Source organism: Lactuca virosa, chromosome 2, assembly GCF_052849685.1.
Source record: "Lactuca virosa cultivar CGN04683 chromosome 2, Lactuca_virosa_CGN04683_v6, whole genome shotgun sequence".
In the NCBI taxonomy this organism is placed as follows: domain Eukaryota; kingdom Viridiplantae; phylum Streptophyta; class Magnoliopsida; order Asterales; family Asteraceae; genus Lactuca; species Lactuca virosa.
In genome coordinates this window covers 115,441,565-115,453,723 of record NC_136427.1, presented here as the reverse complement: position 1 = coordinate 115,453,723, position 12,159 = coordinate 115,441,565, and the positions used below count along the sequence as shown (strand labels likewise).

Genomic DNA, 12,159 nt, shown 5'->3' with positions numbered 1-12,159 from the left:
GAATTTATGCATGGTTCAAAGTGAACCCATGTACACAACTTTTCTATTCCAAGATGGCCAAAAGATCATTCTGTCCATTCTAAGGTTCTCGGGTTGCTCAAACCCCAAGAATATCAAGTCTAAATGGGTAAAAGGGGCCAAAATCCCCTTTAAGATCTGGATCTAAGCATAAAAACACATAAACCAAGGATCTTTATACTCACAAAGGGTCCAAAAGAGAAGAAGGAAGTTAGATCTACACTTGGGAGGACTTTCCTTACACTTAGGAGGACTTTCCTGCACCAAGAACCTTGATCACCTTCTTTGACACACACTTCCAATGCACAAAACTCAAGAACACTTGAAATAAGGAGGCTAGGCCGCTAGGGTTTCCCAATGTCATTTTCAGAGGTGGATGTCGGAGAATAAGAGCAAACCCTAAAAGCTAGCATCATTATATAAGGCTCAAGGCTCAAACCTAGGTTTTGAGCCTAACCGTCTTCGCATCGCAAAGTCACATGATTGTTCCAAAGCCCAATTTCTCAATCTTAAATTAATTCACACAAAAACCATATGCCAAAATTTTCATAAATTCTTATTCAATTTCAATTTCTTTCAATAATTTCAAATCTTTGGAAAACGTTATACCAACTAAACGAACCGTTGGTGGACCAGGAATCGTTATTAACATGGTACTTCCAAGAAAACACAAAGAGGGATCAAGTCAACAAACGGCATCGGTGCTCAAACTCCCCTCATCTGGTAGGCTCGTCCCACCCAATAAAACACCGTAATTCACAGGAACATAGTCGAACAAACAACTCCTTCGATTCGATCAAATTATATTCTGCTATACTCGCGCGATTTCCTACCCACTCTTCAAATTCCTGCTCCAAATCGAAAGATCGAAGGAAATTTCGCACTCTCAGGTGTCAATTCCACATTTGTGTTACGTCCTGCGAAACTGGTGAAAATTGCTTGAGGATGTTTCCTGGAATGATGGATCCGGAGATGATGAGACTTGCTCAAGAGCAGATGAGTCGCATGTCACCCGCCGACTTGTCCAGGATTCAACAACAGGTCAATTCCCTTTTCAAGTAATTTATAATATGATAGACAGAACGAATATTTTAATCGGTTTTGAAGATTTTGAGGTAAAACATAATTCACAAAACTAGAAACAGTTTTGAATTAATCTGAACGTTGTTCTTTCTGTATATACCGAGTTTTGCCATGCTTTCCAGATTACGATTTGAGTTAATATCGTTTCTGATGCACCTTATGCTGAGAGATTCACGAAATTGAAGTCTTACTAAGTAAATAAGATTCACCTATGCCCTCGAAATTCAGGACCAGGAAGCTTTTATCATAGATTTCCCAAGTATTGAAGATGGATATTGGAACATTAGGGAGGTAGATTGTCTGTATGAACATGCTTAAAGTATCCTTTCTGTTTTGATGCTTGTATTTGATGACTAGGAAGTGAAATGCAATGCCAGGGTGTGAGATTTTGTTTGATAACTTGATAATTTATTATTTGTGCTAAATCTATTTCTAAGATAGGGAATAAGGTTATTTGAGTTTCATGCCAATGGAACTTGTGAATGAATAATGTGAAGAGCACTGGTCTAGACCTTCAAACTTCAAAGGCAAACCTGGTACAGAAAGGCTCTCCCCCCTTGGATTTGTGAGAATTGTGGGGAGGGGAAGTCTTTGGGCATGGCTGCCCTGTGTCTTTGCAAAGCGTACGCTTCTGTTACTCAAACAGTGACCTTCTGGTTATGAAAGATGACACCCATTGGTTTCAATAACTATTCCAGACCTTTGAAGTAGGGTTCAAAAGTGTAAGATTATTATTATTATTATTATTATTATTATTATTATTATTATTATTTACACCATTTTGACTTAGATTGGTGTTTTGATGTGTAGATAGACTCTCTAGATAGATGTTGTTTAATGCTTGGTAACTGATTGGGGGCAGCAATCTGGTTATGTTGGTTATTTTTCAATGTAATGCATTTCAAAGAAGGGTTTGAAGAAGTAATTTACTTTGATAAATGATTATACTATGAACTGAAAATTTGTATAGACATAATAACAAAGTTTCTTTGTTTCCCTAATTAAATCGTTTTGGAGGCTAGGATAGGCTGCTTGAAGCAGAAAAATACAAATTTCCAACACTTTAGATGATATTATGTTGATGGAAGATCAATGATTCAATAGATTACATCCACTAGAGTAGGACAATGGTCGATTTTTTTTTTGTTTAAAGCCCAAACCAAGAATGGAATGAATGCACTAGCAAAACAACCCCCTGACTCTTGAGGAATGAAGAAGAAAACATATGTATATTATTAATTAATTTTTTTGAAGGAACTCTCAAGCCTTTGTACTAGTCTTTAAATGAATTATGGAAACTCTTAATGCTTAGAAACTAGATATGATAACTCGTAGGAGTTGTAAGTCTCCTACAATCAAGATTTAAATATGACAATAAACATAAAAAGAATAGATAATGTTGCCACTAGCCAATACATAATAATTAGGTGATGTTTAGATACGTTTGACTTGAGTCAGGACAAGTTTGATCTTTCCTAACAAGTTTCCATGTGAATGCTTTAGTCTGGTATGATGGGTCAATGGTACCAAATCTAGGGTATCATGTCAATGCTGTGTCTCTAGTGTTGACTGATCCACCATGTTTTTCTGGTCATGGAGTTGGTGATAAGCGTTGTGTAGATCAATCTTTAAGAATAGTCAACATATCTAACATATCATAATGGCGATGACAGGCCGGGTCGGGTGGGGGATTGGAAACTTATATTTGATCATGACTTTTTAATTGAATCTACATACTCCATGTTTGGTTCTGTTATCAATTACCTTACTTTCTTATTTAAAATATTTAGCTTTTCCCTGTCCCTGTCCCTAAATCCTAAATTCCTAATCGATTAATGATTACTTTGCTATATATATATATATATATATATATGTATGTATTATTCTTCTTTACATAGTGTTGTGTAAGCACTAGGCAATGTTGGTTGGTTTAGTTTTCTACATCAATATTCTTATTTTTGAAGTCTATTGGATACACATTTTTGTATGTTAGAAAATGCTTGTGTTGATACCCATGAATCTCCTCCTTAATACATGATTTGTTTTTGTGGTATTGAAAATGGTGATTACAGATGATGTCGAATCCGGAGTTGATAAGAATGGCGACAGATAGCATGAAATACATGAAAGCTGAGGACTTGAGGCATGCTGCACAACAGTTGAAGTCAACTCGACCAGATGAGATGGCAGAGATTGGTGAGAAGATGGCCAATGCAACACCTGAGGAGCTAGCCGCTATGCGCTCCAGAGTAGATGCACAATTAACTTATGAATTCAATGCAGCTCAGATGCTGAAAAAACAGGTAAAAGCTTAAAACCCCTATCGCCTCTCTGTATGTGTTTCTTCTTCTTGCTCATGAATTATCCCAACATGTTTTTTTATTTATCTTTTTAAAAAAAAATAAAAAATAAAAATTCAACTCCTTTAAATTCCAGTCCCTTTGACAGATCCCAATTTCTTTGAAATATTATGCAAGAACAAAGAATAATATAACAAAGCAAAAATGGGGCTCTTTACATGGTTCTAGCTTACCTGTTAGAAGTGATAATTGTGTAGCTAGTTATTTTAATTGCTGGATTTTGTTTTCATTTTGGCAGGGGAATGAATTTCACAGTCAGGGAAGGTATAATGATGCCTTGGAGAAGTATATGCGGGCAAGTGTTTTATTTGAAATCTCAAGTCAACCCTTTTGGATTTGTTTATGGGCTTTGCATATTCAGTTTCCTTTTTTTTTCAGATTACAAACGTAACTTCTTTTCATCTCTTTCTTTAAATCAATCAGGCAAAAAACAATCTAAAAGGTGTTCCGGCATCCAAAGGTGGAGCTCTCCTACTGGCATGCTCTCTTAATTTGATGTCATGTTACTTGAAAACAGGGAAATATGATGAGTGCATAAAAGAAGGTACTGAGGTATGCACAGGTGTTGCTCACTCAATTCTAATGATGATTTTCATGTTTAGCTAGCTTTAGGACGTTGTGTTTGATCCTCAAATTTTGACAGAATTGGAATTTGAGATTCCATTCCATGGCGTGTTTGGTTGCCAGATGGATGGAATTCCATTTCGCCATAATCCTCATTCCTTCAAATTCCATGTTTGATGGATTTTGTCATTCCTAACGGAAGGTGTAAGGAACTTAATTTCATTCTTAACCCCCCCCCCCCCCCCCCCCCCCCCTCTTTTTTTTTTAAGTAAGACCAAAATACCCTCTTATATATGTATATATTGAAGTAGATAGAACCACAATGTCAATAATTCATTTTGACTACAAACAAAATTTTACAAAAATACATAGAGATCTTAAAGTTTTATAATTTTTATTATTGAATTCCATCCCATTTTCTGCCAACCAAATTCGCGACACATTATGATTCAGATGTTAATTCATTTGACAAATTCCATTCCTTCCCATAACATTCTAGCCCTAAAGGTGGGGAGTTCCAAGAGGATTATCATGGTTTTGGATATTATTTTTTTCTTCTCTTGTTGAATGCATTGAATGTAACATGCTTAGCCTGGGATTAAAATAATGAACAAGCTAATTTATGTGGACCTTTTCAGGTATTGGCAAATGATGCAAGAAATGTCAAAGCTCTATATAGGAGAGGCCAGGCATATAAAAACTTAGGACAACTAGAAGTGAGTTATTTCTTCTTACATGATATATTTAATTGTGGTTAAAAGATTAAGTATCTTTTGTTATCATATACATCTATCTTTCTGATCAACTTGGTGAACTTTTTAGAAAGCAGTGTCGGACTTGTCCCAAGCACGTGAACTTTCTCCTGAAGATGAAACTATTGCAGATGTTTTGAGGTATTGAACTTTTTTTTTTTTTTCTTTTCTTTTCTTTTTAACTAGACTACTTATTACCCATTTCATTTGTTGAATTTCACTACTTAAAAGACCCAAAACAAATGGTCATCAGCTGACTGCTGTGGATAGCAAATAGTGCATGTTGTTGTAGCACTGTTTTCACACAATAGAAAAAAAAAATGAACTAACTGATAGAAATTAGATGGTTAAATACTGAAAGGGGTAAAAGGGTAATTCCTAATAAATAGAGGGTAGGATTGCATTGTTACACAAGCAGAAATATCTTAGATTCTTATTAGTCTCTAGAGAGAGATTGGCTCATTGGCTACGCCTTTGAGAGAGGGATTCATCCCTGGGCAATCAATCATCCTATCAGGAGATTGTATTCTCTATTTTGTTTCATTCAATCCTCAATATCAATTCCAGTTTTCTCTATCAATCATCCGTTATTTGTTTGGTCTGTTTCAATTCTTCATCACTAACTTTAATATATTTAAAGTTAAGGTAAAATGCAAGAAATAGCAGTGTACTTTCATTGATTTATTTATTATTATAACATCCTACTTGTCATTTCTTCTTTACTTCTATTACAGCATTGTTGTTTGAAAACTCTAAACACCACTACATGTTTCACTGCTATCATTGGGTAGATTTTTCAGAGTGTATTTTCCTAATAAGGCAAAAATTTGGAAGTACAATGCTATAATTGGGTACAGTTTTCAAGATACAATTATTGGCCTTGGAAATAAAAAAAATAAAAAAATAGAGTGGTGTAATAGAAGGAAACGGAATTAGGATGTTATGCAACAGAAATAAATGAAAGTATGTTGCTATCTTGTTGCATTTAAGCGAATGTTGTGATTAAAGTGGCAACTCATTTCCAATCGCATATGTCCTTATTCCTGATTCAGAGATGCTAAGGAAGGGTTAACTGAACAAGGAGATGAAGGTGCAGCAGGAGGTATTTATTGTGTTTCTTGATGTCAAATTTTGTATCCATGGTCTTATTATGTCTTTTGTTCCAATCCATAGGCATAAGAATTGAGGAAATTACGGATGAAGTAACAACAACTACAACTTGCGAAAAGAATCAAGCTTCATCTTCAGAATCTTGTGACCATGTTAGTAAACGAGCGAGCGGTGGTGGTGTTCTTCCAACCAATTCAGAGTATCTGCAAGACAAAGAATCCATCAGGTTTGTGTGTCTTACAGTTACACATGACATGACTCAAAAATTTTACTGACTTGAATGCCCTTCTCATCCACATCATCGAAACTAGCGTTCACCCAAACAGGTGGACTCACTCTCGATCTCTCATCTTGCAATAGACGTGAATTCCCTCATCATCAAAGAAAAAGATAGCATTGGATTGAGACTGGGACATCAATGTGACAAAATTTGCAGTTTTTTTTTTCCTACCCAACAGTGGGACAGAAACTCTCTCTTGATCTATCTTCTGTGCAAAAGACGTTAATGCCCTTATCATCCTCATCACCGATTATATCCATAGAAAGCTTATCCACTCCAGTTCATTTAAGAAGCAATTATTCCGAAAGGAATTTGATTCGTAACATTTTCCTGATTTTCATTCCTTGGGGACCTTGTGTTATTAACTCTAAGCCCTAAACATATATTATATATATTCAAATGATTTTAAAGCATGGGGTTGTCTACATGTTTGTTGCATACCACTCCATGTGCAAATGTGCTCTTCCATATAGGTTAATTTCCAATTAGGCATTCGTTACCATTTAAAAGTGTACTTTTGTGGAAAGTCCAATTTTTTTGCTGGATAAATAAACAAAAACCGTTGGATGTGTCATCCACATTTTAACAGGGGTTATCCAATCAATGGGCTAAATGCAGAAAATAGCAGCAGCATACTTTCATTTATTCTTTTATTGTGATTTTTTTTTCTTGCTTTAAAAAATCTGCCCTATCTTATCTGCTTCAAAAAATCTACCCTGGCATTTTGACTTTTTTCTTACTTTGAAAAATCTACCCAGTTATAGCAGTGAAAATCGCTTTGTATTTGGATGGCGTTTCTATAATGTATAATCTGGTGGATATTTCGTTGTACAATGTTGTAATAGGAAGATATGGCAGTAGGATAAACAAATAAATGGAAGTAGGTTGCTATATCTTGCTTTAAACCCTTTTTAAATAGGTCAATGTTTTTTTGTATTATTGATGTGTTTGCTAGCTCCAGTATTTTGTCAATTTCACATAACTTTATTGTTTTATGTTGTTTGATTGAATAGATCCTTTCAGAAGTTCATGTCTAAAGCTGATCCAGAAACTCTGGCATCTCTGAGTGGTGGAAAATTTGAAAACATATCTCCCGATATGGTGAAGACTGCCACAAGTTTAATTACGAAAATGCCCCCAGAAGAATTTCAAAAAATGCTCCAGATGGCTACCTCCTTCCAGGGGGAGAACCCATTGTTGAATAATAATAACAATAATGGGTCAGGTATGCCAAATGTGACACCTGACATGCTTAAAACTGCAACTGATATGATGACTAAGATGCCAGCAGAAGAGCTCCAAAAGATGTTTGAAATGGCATCATCTTTAAACGGGCAAAATACAGAGAGTGGTGGGAGTAATATTTCAGAAGGGCAAGAAAGTCAATCTCAAGGGTTTTTGAATTCAAGAATTGGACCTCAACCAAGCTCTGATATTCGAAGCCAGTTGAAGAATCCAGCCATGCGTGAGGTATATATATGCATATGCTGGTTGCATTAACATCTACCAAATTATAGCATTGTACTGTCAATCATTTTCTATTAGGACTATGTACTTTGAAAAATCTACCTAATTATAGCAGCGAAAAATGGTTGCTATTTTTGGTAGATCTTTCGATGTAGTAGGAAGAAATGAAAGTAGGTTGCTATGGGACACTAATTGCAACTAAATAGTAGTGCTACCCAAAAAGGTGGAACATGCAAAAGATGATCTTCATCATCAGAAATAGCCCTAGAATTTTGATGCATTTCTCTCAAGACTACCAACTCCTACAAATTGGTTCATCATGAAGCTTTAAAATAGCCTTACAAATAAATCTTCATGCTCAAACATTGTAAGACTTTGTAGTCTTGAGAGAAATACATCGGTTCATGTTTTGAAGCTTCTAGGGAGGGAGGGATATCATCCTCATCGAGGATGAGGATGAACGTCTTTTGCACAAACAAGAGATTTGGGAGCAAGTATCTGTCCCACCTTGTTCCATCTCTTTGGGTGGAACCAAAAACTACCACTTCTTGTCCCATTCACAGCAGTTCCATTTCCCAAGCACATTACAACCACTTCTGTGAAAAGGGGCCTAATAGTGATCCATTATGCCCATTTTCACAGTTTTTTTTTTTTTTTTTTTTTTTAAATGGTAGGTACGTTGTGTGTGTGTGTATATATATATATATATATATATATATATATATATATATATATATATATATATATAATCTTTTCTTTCCATCATGAATGGAATGAAAACTTGCAAATAACCCATTTTTATTTATGTATTTGTAATGACAAATCATTTCCTAAAGTTTCATGACTCCAATTAAATTATAATTTAAATATAAAATTTATGTTTTAATATTTAAAATTTTCTTTTGTTTGAGACAGATTTGGTTTTCTTAAATTTGGATAGGAGTGTTTGGGTTGTTCATATTAATCAGTTGAAAGTCTTCCTTTCCCCTGTATTTGGAAAAAAACCTTCCCTCTCATTATGTTTTCCTTGAATATTATCTGGTTGGTGTTATACTAAACAGAAAGGTAACAAACTTCATTATTTTCTAGTTTTCATCTATACTTGGCTTCAAACTTATAAGTGCATGAATAAGAAGGCATCACATCCTCTAAGATATAATTCTTATCTAACTACTATTTGTTGCCAAAAAAATAAAAAAGCCATTCATTCATTCTACTAGTCAAAAAGCAGTCATATATTGAAAGCATGCTAATTTGATTCAAAGATTGTGTATGAATTCACTGATGTTTGATTTATTAATTGGAACTGGAAGATGATGTCATCAATGATGAAAAATATGAGCCCTGACATGATGGCAAACATGAGTGAACAATTTGGAGTGAAACTCTCTCGGGAGGATGCAGAAAGAGCTCAACAAGCGATGTCCTCTTTGTCACCAGAGAACCTGGATAGACTGGTAAACACTTGATGCTTAATTTATGCATATAATAATTTTTTGGATTTTAGTTTTGTTTCCATGGTTTCGTTAAAGATGGTTGTATTATTGTGGTTGTTACAGATGAAGTGGGCTGATCGAATACAGCGAGCAGGCGAAGGTGCTGTAAAAACCAAAAATTGGCTCCTGGGGAGGCAGGGGATGGTTATGGCTGTATGTATGCTCCTTTTTGCAATGTTTCTCCATTGGCTTGGATACATTGGCAGTTAAGATCCATCATTTACACAAAAGAAAACATATTATCTGCTATGATGTAATCATTCAGGGTGCCTAAATGCACAGATTAGGTGGTGTTTGTTCGGGACATGTTAGTGTTCTTAAGTTGAAAAATGTAACACCCACAATCCTAGTTTTATAATGAATTGTTCCAATAAGTTTTCATCAGCAAATAATTTCTTAGGTTTATTCTTTTGTGGATTGTGGTTATATGGCGAATTGTTTTGGTTAAGCTGTGTAACCGGTTTGATTTGGTTTTGTATTTGGCATGCATTACTACTTTTAACACCAACACTAAGGTGCTGTTTGTTTTTCTATTAAAACCTCTTCAAACCACTTATTGCTGCGCGGCGCAGCATACGCGCAGCACTTTTCCTCTCGCAGCAGTTTGTTTTTTGGAAAGCTTCAGACTACAAAACCTCTGCGCGTGTGCTGCGTGGCGCAACACTTGACTTGCCTCTTCTAACCTCTTCAGCTTTCATTTTTTCTAAGTGTTTTTTAAGAATTTTTGTATAACTTTTTTTTTTTAACTTTTTTTTAAACTTTGATTTTCTTAAATTTTTATTTACGGATGTGATACAATTTATTTTTATAATTTCCACGATTTTTTTGAACTTGATTTTTTTAATTTTTTTTACCGTTTTATTAATAATATTTTCAATTTCAGTTGCATCTTTTTTAACGTGTGTAATTTTTTACGAACTTTGTAGACATCGTTTGCAATACTTTCTTAATTTTTTTATTATTTTCTTTTTTAATGTTTTTTAAAATTAGTTTTTTTTCTAGAATAAAACTATTAGCTTCTTTTACATTTTTTTAAGTTTTTTTTTTAAAAAAAATGTTTTATATTTTTGTTTTTTTACATGTTCTTTTTATTATTATTTCAATGTTTGAATACTAGAATTATTAAATTTCGGTGTTGAGAACTATTTTCAGTTTATAAAATTAGTTTATTTAAATTTCAGTTTACTGCAGCAGTCTGCAGATGTTAAAAAACAAACATGCTTCTTATTATAGGCTGCAGCCGTTTGTTCCACCTCTTCTGCTACAGATGATTGCAGAGGTGGTCCGCAGACTTCATGAATTTTCGCTTCGAAAAACAAACAACACCTAACACTACCCCAATCACATACCGGTGAAAAGTAGGCGGCTAGTAGGAAGACAGCTTTTGATGATTACTTCCGGCATAAAACAATAAGATAGAAAATAAACAAATAAAAAATGTTATGTTCAAGCGTTTCACACCAAATAAATAGTAGTATTGTGGCTAAACGGAAAATGATAGATGCAATTGCAATTAATGCAACTATTTTACCAATACACGAATAAAGAGCATATAGTAGGCGAAAATCACACAACAAAAACTAGCATTGTAGGCTAACAATATCCAATTGACAAAAATAAAATGGTGGAATCGAGTGCTCACAATAATAACCTAGTCCATGTCATAGTTCTATACTACTCCATTACCTTAATTTTATGTCTTCACTCCCTCCTATATAAGCTCATGTCCTCGGTAAGGGCTAACATTTTCACGCCTGACTTCATGCTATCCTCCCATTTTCTTCTCGGTTGTCCTCTCATCCTCACATCAACAACATTGACAGACTCAACCTTTCTAACGGTGGCTATTGGTAGTCTCCTACATACATGTTCGAAACACCACAATCTTTCTTCCCATAATTTCTCTATAATTGACGTCACTCTCAACCACTTCATGTCATGTTTGGCATCATGTTCAATCATGTAATGCCACATGTCAATCACAACATCATCATTCACGTGACCTCCATCTTCCTCTCGTATTCCTTCTTAATTGGTACACTATAGAATTCTTCCCTTTAGCTTTAGTGGAACCTTCTTTGTCACACAAAACTCTTGTGGGTTCCCTCTATTTTAACCATCACGCCGTTATGTGGTGGTTAACATCATCTTCGACACCCCCTTCATTTTAAATCATATATCCTAAGTACTCGAAACTTTCATTTGGTTGTAATATATGCTCACCTATATGTACTTCTATTCCTTCTTTATTTTGCTCCCCATTGAAGTTGCACTAAAGATATCATGTCCTCACTATGTTTGATTAGCCATTTTTCTTCCAACAACGCCTTCCATATATAACATCCCAAAATCTAAGACTAAAAATTTCATTTTTAATTTAATAATTCATAAAATAGATTATTGAAAACATCATCAAGTTATATGATTTCATAAAAACCCATAAGTCATATGTCTCAAAAACATGTCATAGGATAATAATGTCAGAGTACAAATCCCAAGAACATTATAATGTGGAAAATCGTGGTGTGATGCGCTGCAGTCATGCCGGCTCCTTTCCCTTTGAAGAAGAAGTACCTGAAACCAAAACTGTAAACCGTAAACACAAAGCTTAGTGAGTTCCCCCATCATACTACATACCATACAATAACATACTGCCAGACATATCTGGGTGCCCGACCTACCCCTTCGGTCTCTTTCAACCGGTAACCGGCTAGCATATATGGGTGATGGCCTACTCCTTCGGTCTCTTTCAACCGTATACTGCCTAACATATTTGGGTGCTGGCCTACCCCTTCGGTCTCTTTCAACCGGATACGGGGGCTATTTCACTCCTACCACTACCACATAATACCCTAGTATATACACATAAATCACATACTGCCTAGCATACCTGGGTGCTGGCCTACCCCTTCGGTCTCTTTCAACCGGTAACTGGGGACTATTTCACCCCCTACCACTACAACATAATAAGATAGAATACTAGCACATAAGGCATAAAAGATAGTGGCATACCAGACAATTATCACAAA

General features: G+C 35.1%; 1 protein-coding gene across 2 annotated transcripts; it reads left to right on the top strand.

The window, feature by feature from the left end:
* Positions 1 to 677: 677 nt before the first annotated feature.
* LOC145159382 (outer envelope protein 61-like) lies at positions 678 to 9,638 on the top strand. Of its 2 annotated transcripts, none has more exons than XM_079078341.1 (11): positions 678 to 1,059; positions 3,174 to 3,404; positions 3,700 to 3,756; positions 3,885 to 4,013; positions 4,664 to 4,741; positions 4,848 to 4,918; positions 5,830 to 5,879; positions 5,951 to 6,113; positions 7,181 to 7,637; positions 8,948 to 9,091; positions 9,194 to 9,638. In XM_079078341.1, exons 1-11 carry the CDS (start codon positions 964 to 966, stop codon positions 9,338 to 9,340), a joined length of 1,623 nt encoding a protein of 540 aa, XP_078934467.1. In that variant the 5' UTR covers positions 678 to 963; the 3' UTR covers positions 9,341 to 9,638. The 2 variants fall into 2 exon arrangements, with proteins under 2 accessions (XP_078934467.1, XP_078934468.1); XM_079078342.1 differs by lacking the exon at positions 678 to 1,059 and adding an exon at positions 1,584 to 1,823.
* Positions 9,639 to 12,159: the final 2,521 nt, after the last annotated feature.